Source organism: Onychostruthus taczanowskii, unplaced genomic scaffold, assembly GCF_017590055.1.
Source record: "Onychostruthus taczanowskii isolate IOZ18803 unplaced genomic scaffold, ASM1759005v1 scaffold51, whole genome shotgun sequence".
In the NCBI taxonomy this organism is placed as follows: Eukaryota; Metazoa; Chordata; class Aves; order Passeriformes; family Passeridae; genus Onychostruthus; species Onychostruthus taczanowskii.
In genome coordinates, this window is record NW_024502680.1 from 4,408,000 (window position 1) to 4,424,472 (window position 16,473).

General features: G+C 53.9%; 3 protein-coding genes across 3 annotated transcripts; 2 read left to right on the forward strand and 1 right to left on the reverse strand.

The window, feature by feature from the left end:
• Window positions 1-448: 448 nt before the first annotated feature.
• Window positions 449-4,193, forward strand: NRROS (negative regulator of reactive oxygen species). The gene is made up of 4 exons (XM_041416315.1): window positions 449-570; window positions 1,261-1,371; window positions 1,779-1,902; window positions 2,137-4,193. Exons 3-4 carry the CDS (start codon window positions 1,795-1,797, stop codon window positions 4,093-4,095), a joined length of 2,067 nt encoding a protein of 688 aa, XP_041272249.1. The 5' UTR covers window positions 449-570; window positions 1,261-1,371; window positions 1,779-1,794; the 3' UTR covers window positions 4,096-4,193.
• Window positions 4,194-7,734: 3,541 nt separating this feature from the next.
• Window positions 7,735-10,267, reverse strand: CEP19 (centrosomal protein 19). Its single transcript, XM_041416408.1, has 3 exons — window positions 10,134-10,267; window positions 8,783-8,949; window positions 7,735-8,486 (listed from the first exon to the last, which is right to left on the reverse strand). The coding sequence occupies exons 2-3, from the start codon at window positions 8,910-8,912 to the stop codon at window positions 8,125-8,127; spliced, it is 492 nt and encodes a 163-aa protein (XP_041272342.1). The 5' UTR covers window positions 8,913-8,949; window positions 10,134-10,267; the 3' UTR covers window positions 7,735-8,124.
• PIGX (phosphatidylinositol glycan anchor biosynthesis class X) lies at window positions 9,300-15,228 on the forward strand. Its single transcript, XM_041416187.1, has 7 exons — window positions 9,300-9,305; window positions 10,021-10,072; window positions 10,814-10,877; window positions 11,300-11,432; window positions 12,174-12,387; window positions 13,570-13,670; window positions 14,674-15,228. The coding sequence occupies exons 1-7, from the start codon at window positions 9,300-9,302 to the stop codon at window positions 14,815-14,817; spliced, it is 714 nt and encodes a 237-aa protein (XP_041272121.1). The 3' UTR covers window positions 14,818-15,228.
• Window positions 15,229-16,473: the final 1,245 nt, after the last annotated feature.

The window sequence follows — 16,473 nt, forward strand, 5'->3', positions numbered from 1 at the left end:
GCTGGGCACTGGAGGCAAGAGGGATCTGGAGGGACACAAGGGGAATAGGTGCCATGCAGGGGTGGCATTTCTCCACCCTGCAGGAGTGATGGCGTGGCTGTGCAGGGCAGAACCACCCCCGGTCACCATCTCTGTGGGCTGAGACCCCGAGCGGCGGTTCTGCTGCTGGAGCTGCGCAGAGGAGTCACCGTGCAAGGCTTGTCCCCAGTGCTGGCTTGTCCCCAGGAGCTGTGTGACACCCTGTACCCCTCGCTGCCTGCTGGGCCCCGTGGTTCCTCCTTGCCGTGGGTGAGTGCATGACCCGGGCTGGGAGCGCCGCGCTCAGCGAGGAGAGCAGGGCCGCGCTCGCTGCCTCCATGTGACTGCAGTTTCCGCTGGCTCCTTCCGCAAAGGCTAAATTGGTGCTCAGCCACGGGGCGGGTGGCACACGGCCTGGAGGGTGGCACACGGACCCCGTGGGTGGCACACGGACCCCGTGGGTCACCCCTACCCCTGTCCCCGGGACCCCCCTGAGCGCAGCTGAGGGGCCGCAGGATGGACCGTGCCGAAGGCCGGGCGCTGTTCCACGCGGTGAGTACTGCCCCCGATACCTGTGCTGGGGGAAACACCACGGGGGTTCCCTGTGCCAGTCTGGGGACCTGTGGTGGCCGTGTGTCACTAACACCCGTGCTCGAAGAGCTGTGGCTGCGTGGGCTTGTGCTGGGGTTGGTGTGAAGCGTGGGGAGCACCCGGGAGCTCCCAGAGCTCTTGGATGTGGGCTCTGGTGTAGGGCTGCGGGCAAGGGTTTCCTGCTGGGGCTGCTGCCTCCTCTCCTGGCTGGCCAGGTGCCATCCCACCAGCTCCAGGGAGCACTGGGAGGATGGAGGTGCTTCTGGTGTTGGAAGAAGCCAAGAAAGGCTGAGCTGGGTGAAGTAAAGTGGGAGTTTCTGCAGAGAACCAAAACTGTGTTCTTTGGGTGCAGCAAGGACCAAGGTCCAGGACAGCAAGGTCCCTGTCCTGCCACCATGCCTGGGTATGAACTACTGCTGGACTCCAAGAACTTGAGAGGGCAAAAGAAGCTGTGTGTCACTTGCAGCCTGGGGAAAGGGGACTACCTCTCCATCTCCCCCAGAGTAATAAATCCTGCTTTGATAATGCACCAGCTCAACACTTTGGCTGTCCCAAGGAAGGAGACAGCCCAGGACATGCTCTACTCCCTCTGTGCTGCGAGGCTCTGGCTACCTGGGCTGCCCAAAATAACCCCGTTTCTCCTTCATGCAGTGGCAGCTGTGAAAGTGCCGTGTGTCAAACACTTGCTGAGCCCTCACTGCTCATTTGCCTGAGTTTCAGCTTTTCCCCAGATGCAAATGCCGTCAGCTCCGCTCCCACCAGGTCAGTAGCGGGGCAGCTCCTGCTGGAGAGCCTCTGTTCCCTGGAAGGGCCCCCAGCAGGGATGGGCACTGTGGGGACGTGGTGGGGGGTGGGTTGGTGTCCCCTGGAAGTGTTTGATTCCAAGAGGAGGCACATGAGCCCTGCTGGGGGACACCCTGCTCGAAGGATGCAGCTCAATGGCCTTCACGAGCAGCTGTGCAGTGCAGCACCCATGGTGCCTTCCCCCTGCCTCCCAGGCTCAAACTGGGGGAGCCCCACGAGGCCTTCTGCTGGGGTGGGTGGGCTCAGTGCCAAGGCTCTGTGCCCCTTCTTCCATGGGCAGTTCATGGTGGCCCAGGTCACCTGGGCTTTTTGGGGTGAACAGTTTGCAGCTTCTGACCTCCTCCCCTCTACCTCCCTCTCCACAGGAGTGCCGCCACTGAGATGGAGGCCCCACTCCCTGGTGTCTCCCTGCTTCTTCTCCTCCTGGCTGTGGGATGGGGAAGCAGGATGCACGCAGCCTGGGCATCATCTCCTGGGGGCTGTGAGCTTGTAAGTCCTCTTTTGTGAACCCTCACCCCTCTGAGTGCTTGCTCCTGCCTGGCAAAGCCCAGGCAGCTCAGCATCTCCAGACCTTCTCCATCCCAGCTACTGCCTTGGAGTGGACTGGTGGGCCAAGGCTACAACCAAAGTGCCACCTCCTCCTCCCTTACTGTGCTCCCCAGACTTCTCCCTCCTCATCTCCTGCCTCCCACAGTGGTGTTATATGTCCTCCTCTTCCTTCAGGTGCAGAGCATCATGGACTGCACTGGCAGATGGCTGAGTTCCATCCCAGGAAACCTTCGAGGCGATACCGAGGAGCTGTTTCTTGATGACAACACTATCCAGGTTCTGGGCAATGCCTCTCTGCTCCTGTATCCCCAGCTCTGGCATCTCAGCTTGACCAGGAACCAGCTGGAGCTCATTGAGCCCGGTGCCTTCCTCAGCAGCCAAGGCTTGGAGGTGCTCTCCTTGACAGACAACTTGCTCTTCACCAACTACTCGCTGACAGCTGCTGCTCTGTCTGCTCTGCCGGCCTTGAGGATGCTGGATCTGGCTGGAAACCAGCTCAGGGAGGACATGGTATCAGTTTTAGTCTCAAACCTCTCTTCCTTGGAGTCCCTGTCTGTGGCCAGGAACATCATCATGAGGTTGGACTCATCCATCTTCACAAACCTGACAGAGCTGCTGGAGCTGAACCTGGAAAAGAACTACATCTTTGAGATTGACAATGCTTTTGAAGGGCTGCAGAGGCTGCAGAGGCTCAACATAGCTTACAACTACCTCCCATGTCTGGTGGGGTTTGACCTGACCCAGCTCAGGGTGCTCAACGTCAGCAACAATGTCATTGAGTGGTTTCTGACCCTGGAAATTGATGACCTCTTTGAGCTGGAGGTGCTGGACCTGTCCCACAACCGCCTCCTGTTCTTCCCTGTGCTGCCCCAGAAGAGCAAGCTGCACACCTTGCTGCTGCAGGACAACAGGATGAGCTTCTACCAGCGTCTGCCCAACGGCACCTTCCTGGCCAACGTCACCATGCAGTTCCTGATCATTGATGGCAACTACACCAACATCACAACAGTCAGGCTCTGGGACGAGCTCTGCCACAGCAACCTCTCCTCCCTGCGCCTCCTGGACATGAGCCAGAACGAGGTCTGGGGCCTGCCAGACGATTTCCTGGCCCAGATGCCCTCCCTGACCCACCTGAAGCTCAACCAGAACTGCCTGGAGGCATTTCACCTGTCGGAGGAGGACCCCTTGGACATGCTGACAGAGCTGGACCTTAGCCAGAACCAGCTGGTGGAGCTGGGGGTGAAGGTGGGTGTTGGGGACATCCTGCCCAGCCTGCAGTTCTTCAACCTCAGCACCAACAGGCTGCAGGCTCTTCCTCCCGGGATTTTCACCCGCACCAGGAAGATCACTACTCTGGACCTCAGCTACAACCGGGTTGACCTCTGTCCCCAGCCAGATGAGGCTGAGAGTCTCGCCTGCGTGGACATCAGGGGTGTGGAGACCTTGATCCACCTCTCCTTGGCTGGCTGTGGTCTGCAGGGGATGGGTGGCCGTCCCTTCCAGGGGACATCGCTGATTCACCTGGACCTCTCTGACAACCGCCAGGTGCTGTCCGGGGACCCGGGGTGGCTGCAGGACCTTGTCCTGACCCTGCAGGTGCTGTCTCTGAGGAACACCAGCCTCTCTTCCACCGCCGTGGACTTCTCTGCCCTGAGCAGCCTCGTGCGCTTGGACCTCTCCGGGAATTGCTTGGCTGCGTTCCCCACCTCGCTGGGCAGGCTGAGGCTGCGCAGCCTGGACCTGCGGGACAACTGCCTGCGGGAGCTGCCGCGGGACGTGGCGCAGGTGCCGCTGGGGAGCAGCCTGCGGGAGCTCTACCTCAGCCGAAACCCCTACAACTGCTGCACGCTGGGCTGGTGGGACGCCCTGCAGCAGGCCGAGGGGCTGCGCGTCCCCGACGGGCGGGAGGTGACCTGCAGCCACGGCTCCCGCGCGCTCAGCCCCGGCGCGCTGCCCCAGCCCGTCCTGCAGAGCTGCCGGTGGCAGACGGCCGACCTGGCGCTGCTCTACCTGGTGCTGGCTCTGCCCACCTGCCTGACGCTCCTGGTGGCCTTCGTTGTTGTCTTCCTCATGGTCAAGGAGAAGCTGCTGAAAATGGTGAAAACCCGGTGTGGGGTGTCCAGCCCTTACTAATGGCTGAGGAAGAGGAAGGGCTCGGGAATAGTCAATAACAGGAGGTGGTCAGGAGTACGGGTGATAACCCCTCTGAGGTGGTCAAGACGGAAACCTGATGGATGCAGGACAGGAGGTGCTGGGAGAGCTGCCATTCCTGCCCTAATGGTACCCAAAGGGTGAGGGCGGTGTCTGGTGATGGAGCACAGGGAATCCTCAATGGACGTGTCTTCAGCAGAAACCTTCAGCTAGTGTTGGTGAGAGCTGAGTGGACAGGACATCAAACATTCCTTGGCTGAAAGGACAGGTTGCCCAGAAAATCTGTGGATGCCCCATCTGTGGAAGTGATCAAGGCCAGGTTGGAGTGGACTTGGAGCAATCTGATCTAGAGGAAGGTGTTGTAACCAGATGGGTTTTTAAGGTCCCTTCCAACCCAGACCATTCTGGGATTCTGTGACAGTTTTCTCCACCACTGCTTTCCCTACCCACCTTCCAGCTGTTCCTTTTATTTATTCCCACCTGTAGCCATTTCAAAATGTCTTCCAGATCTGCAACCAGCCTCCAAAGTGCCCCAGGCTGGAGCAAACGTCACCTGGGCGCTGTGCAGAAGGGTCTCTGCAGTGCTCTTGCCAGCACTGCCAAACTTGCAGGCAGCCCTGATCATGCACCATGTGCGTGTACTGATAAAGACAGGCGTTGTCAGCAGGGCTGAAAGACACATTTTGGGGTGTTGTTTCTTCACCAAGTCACAGTCTGGGTTAGAAAAGTGCATTAGAAACAGCCCAGGTTGCAACAACGGGAAATATCGATTGAAAAGCAGGAGAGTAAATTACATCCCTCGGTGATATTTTATCATGGATTTATGTTTCTCCAGTGACTGCTGGATTAAACATACAAAGGAAACAAGAGAAATCCTTCCTCCTTGTTGTGCAAGCCCTGCTCCCGCGGGCAGTGCCCGGGGGTTTCCTCCACCCAGCTCTGCTCACAGCAGCTCTGCCTCTCCCAGAGCAGCAAGCACTACCTGGGGAAGTGCTGCTCTGCTCCTCGGGGGTCACTGAGGGGAAAGGAGAAGTGGTGGTGGTTTGTGCTAACTCAGAAGCCCTTCTGAGAACTGGAGTGGCTTTATTCCTGTGGCACTGTTGGGATTTTTCTAGTGAAACATGTTTAATGGGAACAGGGCACAGGGAAGTGTGCAGCAGTGTCTGAGTGGGAATTCTGGGGGTTTGTCCTGTCTGGGTGTGGGGGGCTCAGTCGGTGATGTGGGGTGTGCCGGGGCTCAAGCCCAGGGGAGTTGTCCTGTGAGGTGATGGAGGGAGATGCCCAGGACTGGCCTGAAGCTGGGAGGATGCCGGGGATGGCGCAGGCAGGGGAGCCAAGGCTGGCAGCAGGGCAAACCCTTCCCAGGCACGGGTGTGGGACTGGGCTCATGGGGGAGCCTGCTGTGGCTGGCAGCTGTGCAAGGCTGGAAGATGGATGGGTCAGACTCTGCTAGACCAGCCAGCAGCTCCACTGGGGCTGAGAGCAGTACAGGCTCTGGAAACCCATCTGTCAGATCTGGCTCGGAAATGACCGCTTTCTGCCCCAATTTTAGACTGAAATAGCCAAAACCAAAGCAGGCCCCAACTGGGGAATCCCTCAGCCTATTTCAACCCTTCTTCTGCCCGTAAGCTGCACCCTGGGGGACAGCAGTGACCTATAAATACATCCCTGCACTGTTCCCCAGCTGCATTCCGGAGTCTCCCCGCCGGCAGGGTGAGCCAGTGCCCCTGTGAGCTCCCTTCTCCCTGGGGCTGGGCTTGGAGAGGGATGTGTGTCCTTCCCCAGCTCCACAGCCAATGCTGCTGCTCCATCTGGTGTGGGCTGTGGGGTGCAGCTGTGGGAGAACACGTAGGGAGGAACCCAGGCACCTGGCTCTGCCCAGGGCATGGCTAAAAAGGAGGGATTCTTAATTGTATGGAGCTGATGGGGATACTCAACATTCCCTCATGATGGTGCCTGGAAAGCCACGGCTCACCTGGAGCTGTGATGTGAATGGGATGCTGGGGCAGCAAGAGGAGATTCCACTTTCTGAGGTGTCCTTACAAAGCTGCTCTCAGCATCTTTGCAAGGTGATGGTGATCAGGGAAGGTCCTTGGTGACTGGAGAACCCAAGGGTCCCACCCAGTTTCAGTAACAGCCAAAAGGCCATCCCAGAGGGCAACAGGATAGTCACCTTCATGTTGGGAAAACCATGGAATGAATGTTCTTTGTTTGGAGCACAGTTCTAGAAAAAGAAAGTGGCTGGAAGAAGTCAGCATGGACTGCTGAGGCTAAGTTATGCCTGCCCAACCTGCTCTCCTCTCAGGATGAAATGGATGGATGTGTGGGCAAGGGAAGAGTGGTGGATTCCCTGTGCCTCAGCAAGGCTTTGGGCACAGAGTCCCACAATGTTCTCCATACAAATGCAGATGTCACAGTCTGGATGATGGGCAGCCAGGCAGGTCAGGATCAGTGGGAGTAGAGGGCTGTGGCCAGTAGGATGTGCTCTGCCAGGAGGCTGCTGAGGGGACTGTTTTGGGATCTGTCCCATTTCATGTCTTCATGCATGATCTAAAGCTGGCTGTGAAGTGCCTTCCTGTCAAGTTCCCAGAGGATCCCAAACTGGGAAGACCAGTATGGTTCCCTGCTGAAGGTCTGGGGTGGGCTGGAGGAATGGGCCAGCAGGAACCTCACAATCCAGGCACTTGATTGGCCTCATGTAGCCCTCACTGGAGAGGGGGCCATGCCCAGGGCCAGGCACAGGCCATGTCCTGCTCAGGATGAGCTGGTGGCAGGCTGGAAGTGGAGGAGAGGTTCCCAGGGGCCCTGTCCCTCCCAAGTGGGAGACTTTCTGTATTGTTATGTTGTTGTTGAGGCAAGGCCTGTGCCAGACCCCTGCACACTCTTTCCTGTCCTGGGAGAGCTGAGTCAGCTTTTACATTCTTTTAATTTTGGCAAGTGAGGTCTCAGCTTTCAATTCTCTCCTGACTGAAGATCCCCTTGGCCAAGTGTGAGCTCCCTCGTGCTTTCTAGTGACAGCACACTTGCTCCGTTTTTCACAGCAGTGATTCATTTTGGGGTGTAGGAGGAGAGCTCTTCCAGCTGCTCCTCCAGCCACTCCTCTTAGTTATGTCAGGCAGCAGTTTGTTGAGGCCCCTCAATTTGGGATGAAGGCCCATCTCACCCACAGCCCTCACACCTGCCTGGGTTGAGAAAGCCAAAACCCTGGAAGCTTTTGGAGTTGTAAAATTTCCCAAAGAATCCTAATCTTAGTCCTCCAGTTCTTACACGAGAACAGGACTGATCTGTAGAGACCAGCCAAGGTAGACAGCTGGACTAAAACCTTCAGTGGGACAGCTCTGTCTTACTCTAGAACCACCCCCAGGCTTTGACCTTCTACCACTCTGGTTCTTCAGGTACTTTAAGCACATTCTCCCAGAACTGAGCACTTATGAGGAAGCATCATGCAGGAGTGTAAGAATCCAACCATCCCACTGCAGCAGTTTGAAATCACTGTGTTTTCAAAAGTACTTTGAAGACTAATTCATTTTCAACATATTCATTCTATTACATGTAAGGACTTATTTTTGTGTAAGCTAAAACTGGAGATTTAAGCATTGCTAGGGAAATGTGAGAGTAACATTCTCAATGCAGAGTTGATTTATCCAGAATGACTGATACATATTTAACTTCCCAGTAGGCAATAATAATCACCCTATTTGTACAGTACAGCTTTAACAGTGTCCTCAGGACATGAATATTTAACGCTTCATTTTCAGCCCAAGCTGACTGAAATGTAAAAAATTGAAAGATTAAATAATTTAAAATTCTTTTATGGAGGAAAAGACTGAAACCAGCCAACAATTTCAGCTGTGCAGTTTCCATTTAATCAAGTCTGGCTTCTTAAACAAAGCTCACTTAAGCCTGGGATAGCTGTGGCACCTCGGGTTCTCCTGAGCCAATGTACGATGACATTGTTCTCTCTGCTGGGACGCTGAGATTTGTCTCTGAACTGCCCATCTTTGTCTGGAATCAGATTTCTTCATCTGACTCCATGTCCCAAGCACAGGACTCCAGCTGCTCATCCTGTGGGAAATCCACCTCAACGTTGTAAACGAAGTCGGGGTCATCCTTCTTCTTCCTGTTCTTTTCAAAGACCTTGTCCATGATGCTCTTCCTTTTGGCCAGTTCCTTATCATCCAGTTTGTTCATATCCTCCTCTGGGTCAATAGTCTCTTCCTTATGAAACCTTTCCAAGCTCTCAGAAAGGCTCTGTCCTTCCAAATGACCTCTCAGCAAGCTGTAGAGCTTCTGGAGCTGGTGCAGCGAGACCCCTTCCAGGTAGGCCTTGTGCCGAGGGTTGTTCTTCAGCTGCTCGGCAGCCCTGCCGCAGTCTGGGGAGAGCCAGCACAGGCACCTGCAGCTCCAACAAACCTCTTCCCACTGACACAGCCCCTCCCAAACCCTCCCCAGGGATGTCTCCAAACCCTCCAGCCACTGAGATGTAACCTTGGGCTCCTGGGAGAGGCAGCATTACCCAGCACAGCCCCTCCCTGCACGCCGCTAGGAGGGCACCCAGTGCTCCCAGCAAGGCTGCTGCCAATGGGCTCTGCATGCAGCTGGGGAAAAGAGTGAGTGAATGCAGACAGCAAGGAAAGAATGCATGCATTCAGGAAGGAACGCCCCCCACCTGAGAACCTGGAGAAATTCCTGACGGGCATGATGCGCTGCCGAGTCTTGTCCTGGCTGTTGTCTCTGTAGATGAGAATGATGGACGGGGGCTGGAAGCAGATCCCGCATTTCTGTGCACTGAAAGTCATCCTGGCTCCATCAGAGCCTGCAGCAGCTCTCCCTGGGAAGCAGGGAAAAGGAAAGCAGGTGGCAGAGTCTCTCAGTGCTGCTCCTTGTGTCAGGAGTTCAGCAAAATCACAGAACCCCAGAGTGGTCTGGGTCTGACCGGGCCTTAAAGCCCATTCTAATTTAATTATGAAATTAAATTAGAGGGGACTTAAAAATCCAAATCTGCTGCAGATCCTGTTCCCAGCTCAGTGGACAGCACTGACTGCAGGTGTTACTTTTAGTTTTAATAAAATAAATAGGTTAAAACCCAATATTTTTATAGGTTTAAATATTTTTATTGGTTTAAATACTTTTATTGGTTTAAAACAAATAAAAATTGGTTTTAAATGAATAAAAATATGTCAAACATGAAGGTGATTTCCAGACTGCAGTAAGGCAAAGTGACGTATTTTACCCCAAAAAATCAATGTATTTTTCCACATCAAGGAAAATCACATTAATGTTGAAAAGCTACTTTGAGGCAGGATTGGAAACACTTCTCCCTTGGTAAAAAATCACATAGGAAAGAGTTTGAACATGCAGTAACGTCCTTAAAAATGGAAAATTTCCAGCGTTGGGTTGGTGGGGATTTGGAGGAACGTGGAGTAGTGGAAGGTGTCCCTGCCCATGGCAGAAGGTGGAACGAGAGGAGCTGTAAGGTCTCTCCAACCCAAACCATTCCGGGGTTCTACGAAGATGAGCAGCCCTTGGGATCTGCGGCAGAGAGCCTTTGGATCTGCGGGAACCGGGCTGAGCCCTTCCCTGCCGGCGCCAGCAGCGGCCCCGGCAGCACAGCCGGCTGCGGGCAGGGCCGCGCCCGCGCCCGGTGCCGCTCAGAGCCGCTTTCCTGCCGCTTTCCTGCCGCGCGAGCGGCCGAGCCCGACCTGCGAGCCCGAGGGGCAGCGGGGCCGGGCCGGTGCCGCCTGCCTCTCCCGGGACGGGCCAGGCTGGGAGGGAGCACAGCGGCCACCCGGTGCCACCTCCCTGCTCCAGCAGGGCCATCCCAGAGCCCATGGCACACATTGTGTCCAGACAGCTCTGGGATATCCCCGGTGAGGAGACTCCACACCCTCTCTGGGATGTGTCCAGGGCTCTGTCACTGGGGTCGGGGCCGGGCTGGGCGCGCTGCTCTGCGCCCTCCGTGAGTGCCCGCGGGGAACCGCCGGGAAAGGAGAGCGGGGTGCGCAGGGCCCGGCCACTCTGCTGGCGCAGAAAACCTCTTCTCCCTCTTCTTCCTCTTCTTGTTCCTCTTCTTCCTCCTCTCCCTCCTCCTCCCGCTCCTCCCCCCGGTCGGCCCTGCCTCTTCGGGCGGTTGCCATGGCTCCGCCGCCGCCGCCGAGCCCCGGCGGTAAAGGCCCTCTCCGCCCAAGGCCCCTTTCGGGCTGCCCTCACCAACGCCTGAGGGACAGGGCGCCGCGGAGCAATGGGTGAGCGGGCCCCGCGCGGTCAGGCGGCGCTGGGGACAGCCCGCGCGGGGCGTGCGGAGCGGGCCGCCATGGGATGGATGGGTTATTGGGACGGAATTCTTCCGTGTGAGGGTGCGGAGGCTCTGACACAGGTTGCCCAGAGCAGCAGTGGCTGGAATTGCTCAAGGACAGACCTGGAGTACTCTGGGCTTGGGGATGGCGTCCCTGCCCAAAGCTGAGGGTTGGAACAAAACGGGCTTTGAGGTCTCTTCCAACCCAAACCACCCTGCGACTCCAGATTTGGGAGCTATGGCTCGGCCAGTGAACCAAGAAACCTTTTCTGCTGTTTGGTCACAGTCAAGTACTGCTTCCCTTCTTCTGGGAGAGGGTTTGCAATGAGGCCTTCGTGAGTTACAAAGCTTTTCCAGCCCCTGTGGTCGCTGTGCTGTTACACTGTTGGCTCTGTGTCACCTCAGATGTGCAGGCAGCCTGTCGGGACACCGCTGTCACACAGGAGCTGCTGAAAGAGGGGTTTCACAGGTGAGTCCTCACCCTGCCCTCCAGCAGCATAACATGCCACGGGATTTCCTGCTGGAAGAAGCTTCTCTTCTTTTCACGTGCAGTTGTATCAAGTCCCTGGGCCGTGATCCCTGGGCACATGTCAGGAATGTGTTAACAGCATCAAGGGATTAACAAGCTGTAGTGGAGGGAAAACAGGAGGCCCCTTTCTAAAGCTTCTAAGCTGGAGGCCGTTGGTGGTTCTGAGACATTCACAAAGAAGTGAAACTTCATTTTGGCCATGGTTGTGGGGTTGAGGTTAAGAAGGCTGGACAGGGAAGTGTGATCAGAATGAGCTGCATTCAGTGTGAGAGCTCATCTCCTCTGAGAAATGTCTCTTGTGGGTCTTGTGCCACATTTTTGAAGCGTGGGTGTAAATTTTTTGCTCCTGTTGCTGTTTGAAGGGACCTGCTGGTGAAGGTGGAGCTGGGGGAGGATGCAGGAGGATGTGCAGTGGCAGCTCAGGTGCACCTGCCTCCAGGAATCTACGTGGATCCCTACGAGCTGGCAGCACTGCAGCAGCACAACCTGACAAAGGTAATGGCCCCAAACCCAGGAGATGTGGCAGTGGGTCAGGCAAGGACTCAGGGACTTGGAATGCCCGGTCATTATCTGGCTCCTTGAACCAAGGTGATTATTCCTGGAAGGAGGTGCCAAACAATATAATCTTCCTGGTGTCTCCTTGTAGCTCAGCTCTCTTGGCATCCCCTGGTGCTGCTGCTATTGTCACACACAGCTGATGTGCCAGGGAGCTGCTGCTCCTCTCTGAGCCCCACAGCCCTGGTAAAAGGCCTGGGCTTCAGCAGGTGGAAGGGAAACCCCCAAGGAGGTGCTGGTGGGCTCTAAGTCTGTGCTGTGTGTCTGGACTGAGCAGCTCCCCAGCTTTGTTTTCATCCCAGCTTTCTGTGCTGCTGTCCAGTCTTTGGTTCCCATTTTGGAGCTGTGCAGAGGCTGTGCCTTTTATCTGCTTGGGTGCCTAATTGCTGTAAAATTTGGGTGCAAAGGCTGTGGGCAGCTCCTGCCCTTGGCATGCCTGAGGTGCAGCTCTGGCCTTGCTGACACCTCACAGCTTTGGCTGTAGGCACAGTGACACTGAACTTTTCCCACATAGGAGTCACTCCTTGAAGACAGTCTTGAAAAGGTGTTTTGGAACAGCTTAAGGCTGGAATTCCCAACTTGATCATCCCGACCACAAAATCACTCTCAGTGTTAGAACGAGGGAGGCAAACAGTTTTTGATTTCCATCACAACCACCCCTGTGTCTCTCCCTGCTTGCAGGCAGTGTTATTTCCTGATGCCATTGACGTGGAGGCTCCTGAGTACTTGGCCAAGGCTCTTGTGCTGCTGCTGTTCCTGGAGCCGGAGGCGCGCTGCTCCCGCTGCTTCCGCGGCGCCGTGCCCGTGCATGCCCGCTACCACCGGCCAGCCCGGGGCACGGCCCAGGCCTCGGTGCTTCTGGAGAGCCCAGAGGTGCTGCTCTGCTGCTGCCACAGTGAGATCCTCGTCGATGCTCTTGGGCAATCCCAGCTCTGGTCGTGTCTGGGGTGGAGCTCTGGGTAGTTGTGCGGATGTAAGCGGAAGGCGTGGCCCTGATAGAGACCTCGTTGTCTTCCTCGCTGGGTGCTGCTGCCTGGCCAAAGGCAGGGGTTTGTCAGAGCCTGCTCTGTGTCAGAGCCTGCTCTGTGTCAGAGCCTGCTCTGTGTTGTGCTGCTGCCATTGTTCCCCTGTGCTGCTTGGGCTCTTCCAGCTGGAAGACGTGGCAGTTGTCATGATCCGTGTTTGTCATGATCCTGGTTTGCCAAAGGCCCCCTGCTCTGACCACTTTTCCCATGGCAGCTGGAGCTGTGCAGGGTGTGTTCAGTAGCCACTGTCACCTATTTAGAGTAATCAAAGTATTCAGATGGCTTCTGACACTGTTGCTGCATTCCCTTTATATAAAGGGGGAATGTAGGAAACTGTGCCTGAAACTTGGAATGGTTGGACTCTCAAACTCTGGTGAAACCAGAACCTGATATCCACTACAATTAATATTTCAAGTTATGTGAACAATTAAGTCCTATATTTTTGTTACAAATTTTGTGTCCCTTCACAAAATCATTCCTGCCAAGTCAAGCACACTAATGATTTTCAATTGCTTTTTGTTGTGCATTATTTGAGCAATGATTTTCTGGGATAAGCACAGGGACAGGCAGGACTACCCCGTCACTTAAGTCTTCCTGGCACATTTACTAGTTATGAGCAGGAAAACATTTCTTTTTAATGATTAATGGGGAAGGATTTAAAGTATTGGGAGGGAGATCTTTTGTGTGCTGACAGGAGGCCAAGAAGAGAAATGGCCTTACTTATTTTGGGAAAAATTCTAAATGGCTAAAGTTGAGGGGTCTGCAGGCTAACCAGGAATTCTTTGCCCTGTTAAGGACAGGAGGGCCAAGATACCACACAGGTGAGATTCTTTGTTGGGTACCTGCTCTATCAAGAAGGGAAGAGTTGTAAAGTCCACAGCCAAGACTGCCCATTGTCACTTTGGCCATGCAGAGGTGTGTCACCACTTGGCTCCCAGGGAGTAGATTCTGTTGAGCTGTTGTGGGAGAAAAGATTCCTTATCTGGAAAAAACTTGCAGGCCAGGTTGCTTATCCTGCCTGGCTCCTGGTGATGCAGGAATGCCTTCCCTAGGTCACCTGTCTGCAGAGTGCTGGGAACCTGCTGCAGTGGACAGTCCCTGCTCATCTGACACCACCAGTCCCTGTCAGTGGCACACCACAAAACACAGACCTGTGAGTTCTCCCTCGGTTCTTTTTAACAACTGCTGCCTTTTTGTTGTGATTAACACCTTTCTGGATTAATTTTTATTTCAGGATTATTTTTTTTTCCTTTCTGACTGGCTTTTAGTGGGGATCATCCTGCCCTTCTGCTGTGTTTGCAGGGATTGTGCTTTTCTGGCCCTTTAGCATGGCTGCTCTCCTGACCATTTTTTTTTTTCCCCTTACTGGTTTACTTGGAATCCCAGGATACAATTGGCACTGGCCAAATTAAGAAAAGTCTTTACAATGCTGGTGCTTCAGAGCAGTAGCAAAGTGGAAGATGATAATCTAGCTACAGTACTGGTAAAACTACAAAGATTTAAGGAGTAGCATCCTAAAAAAAGGCCACTTCTATTTGCTTGGTTGTTACCTGTTTGGGTAAGTGTCTAGGAAAAGATGAAGTTTCTTATTGTGTTCAAAACCAAGGAAAGTTGGATCTTTAGTGTGGCCAGCAACTGTCTTTAATGTCCAAAAGTGCCATAGCAGTGTAGAGATTCAGAAATTAGACTGATTTATATAATAAAATAATCTGTTGTTGTTGTTGTAACACGTGTGCCTTCCCATATTTAAGATACCTGCAGGCCACTGGTACATCTGTAGATGTTGTCCATAAACATTTTGCAGTTTCCTGTATGAATGAAAAAACCAAATGGTTGTTGACTTTGGAGAAATCTGTGTCCTTAGTGGTCTGAGCTCACCTTGGGAGCTGCTCTCCCTGCAACATTCCAGACATATCCTCAGTGGCTGGAGTGGGAGCAGAGATCCAGGGATACAGATGGCAGCAGATCCATTTCCTGAGCTGTGCAGTGCAGCAGTGAATTAAAAGGAGATGTCCCATCCTGGTTCTGATATTGAGTCTCAGAAGAAGCTTTAGCTGAGTGCTAATTAAATCAGGGTTTGGTTCCTCATCCTCTCAGTTGCAGTCAAAAAGAAACAGCTGGTCAAATGAGTGTGTTCTATTTATTTTTCTTTGTAGGCATATGAGGAATCAATGCTGAGGGTTCCCGTGGGGCTCAGGGAGCACAGTTCCCTGGTGTGTGCCCTGACCCTGCTCACCACAGGGCTCTGCTCTGGCCTGATCCTCGCTGCTGCCTGCAAGTACGGACACTTCCCGCAGTGACCTGAGGAATGTGGGATGTCTGACCTCCATCCAGCACAGCCAACTGCAGCCTACACCGGGCTCCTGGATGGATCCTGCTCTGCTCTTAGTTATGTCTTAGGGGGTGCAAGGGTCCCGTAATGGCTTATGGTTCCTTTGGCTCATAATGCTTACAAATGCCTTCCCCAGCCCAGAGCACATTTTGGGTGTGCTGTCAATATCCAAAGCAGATGGAGAGAAGGAAGAAGCCTCAAAAAGCTGAAAGCACTGCTGTGGGCAATGAGGCAACAATCAGGAGTGGGTTTGGGGCTCCTATTCCCTGCTTCCAATACAGTGCTGCCTCTCACAGAGGTGTTTGTATTTTTTGACTCAGGGATTGGTTATTAAGGGTATGAAAAACATTATTGAGTCATTAAAATTTCTGAATTTTAAGCTTGTTGTGCAGATGGTTTATGTATGAGTTTGTGAAGAGACATTCTGTGCCTACCTGGGACATGTCAGTGATCTCTATCTCTCTCATCCTAATGACTCTGGCCCTTGGCTGCTCTTGGCCTAATCAGAATCACAGTCATTAAGGTTGGAAAAGCCCTCTGAGATCATTGAGCCCAACCATTCCCCGTGTGCTGCCAAAGCCACTCCTAACCCATGTCTCCATATGTCACATCCACAGGTCTATGAAATCCCTTCAGGGATGGGGACTCCCAACACTGCCCTGGGCAGCTGTGCCAGTGCTGGGCAACCCTTCCCAAGAGGAACCTTTCCCGATATCCATCCTGAGCCTCCCCTGGCACAGCTTGAGGCTGTTTCCTCTTGTCCTGTCCCTGTTTCCTGGGAGAAGAGCCCGACCCTCACCTGGCTCCATGTCCTGTCAGGAGTTGTGAAGGTTCCCCTGAGCCTCCTTTTCTCCAGGCTGAGCAATTGGTCAGAATTGAAAGAGTTTAGAAAATTTGGAGAAATGTCACCCTATTTCATGAGAGGAAAGAAACCCTTGGAAGATGAAAGTGAAGGACAGGATAGTGACTAGAAGCAAATATTTAGGAGATGTACATTCAGTCTCCAGGACAGTTGATAAATAGAAGGAAATGGAGAGGAAATTACCTAATGGAAAAGCCGAGAGGCTCTGGAGCAGCGGAGCTCGGGCGCTGTCTGCAGTTGTCAGTAGGTGGCACTGGGAGCCCAGGGTAACCCCCGTGTGGGGAAAAGAGATTTTATACCACATAAACCTCGAGTAAATCAGCCAAAGCAGGGAATCTGGCTGAGAGTGTGTGTGAGGGGATGAATGAAAATTCCTTCCAAGGGCTCCCTGTGCAGCCTTTCATCGATGTTCCTTGGGCATCTTTCTCCAGCTGGAATTCAGCAGAGTGAATTCCTTGTGACTGCTTCCATGGCAGGCTGGAAACAATCAGTGAGATTTGGGCTGTCCAGCCCTGTCAGCACTGGGACCAGCACTGTGCCACTCATCTCCAGGTGGGATGTTTCATTCCCAGAGCTGGGTTTGTTCCTGTGCTCTGTAGTGACTCTGGGTTGGAGCTTGACCCTTGGAATGGCAACATCCCAGATTGCCAGAGCTGAGGGACAGGAATTCATTGCCTGTTTTTTAACACCAGGTTTTTTTTTAATCCCTCAGCTAAATCAATCTCCCTGACAAAACCTAGGGAAGGGGAATGGGAATGAAAA

What these genes read in the sequence shown, in the direction of transcription:
- PIGX (XM_041416187.1), top strand. An exon ending in GCTGCTCTGCTGCTGCCACA is followed by an intron (nt 12,388 to 13,569) that starts GTGAGATCCTCG and finishes TGCCTTCCCTAG; the next exon opens with GTCACCTGTCTGCAGAGTGC. An exon ending in ACACCACAAAACACAGACCT is followed by an intron (nt 13,671 to 14,673) that starts GTGAGTTCTCCC and finishes TTTTCTTTGTAG; the next exon opens with GCATATGAGGAATCAATGCT.
- CEP19 (XM_041416408.1), bottom strand. Translation starts at nt 8,912, where the DNA reads ATGACTTTCAGTGCACAGAAATGCGGGATCTGCTTCCAGCCCCCGTCC. An exon ending in GAATTTCTCCAGGTTCTCAG is followed by an intron (nt 8,487 to 8,782) that starts GTGGGGGGCGTT and finishes GGCTCTCCCCAG; the next exon opens with ACTGCGGCAGGGCTGCCGAG.
- NRROS (XM_041416315.1), top strand. Translation starts at nt 1,795, where the DNA reads ATGGAGGCCCCACTCCCTGGTGTCTCCCTGCTTCTTCTCCTCCTGGCT. An exon ending in CTCCTGGGGGCTGTGAGCTT is followed by an intron (nt 1,903 to 2,136) that starts GTAAGTCCTCTT and finishes CTCTTCCTTCAG; the next exon opens with GTGCAGAGCATCATGGACTG.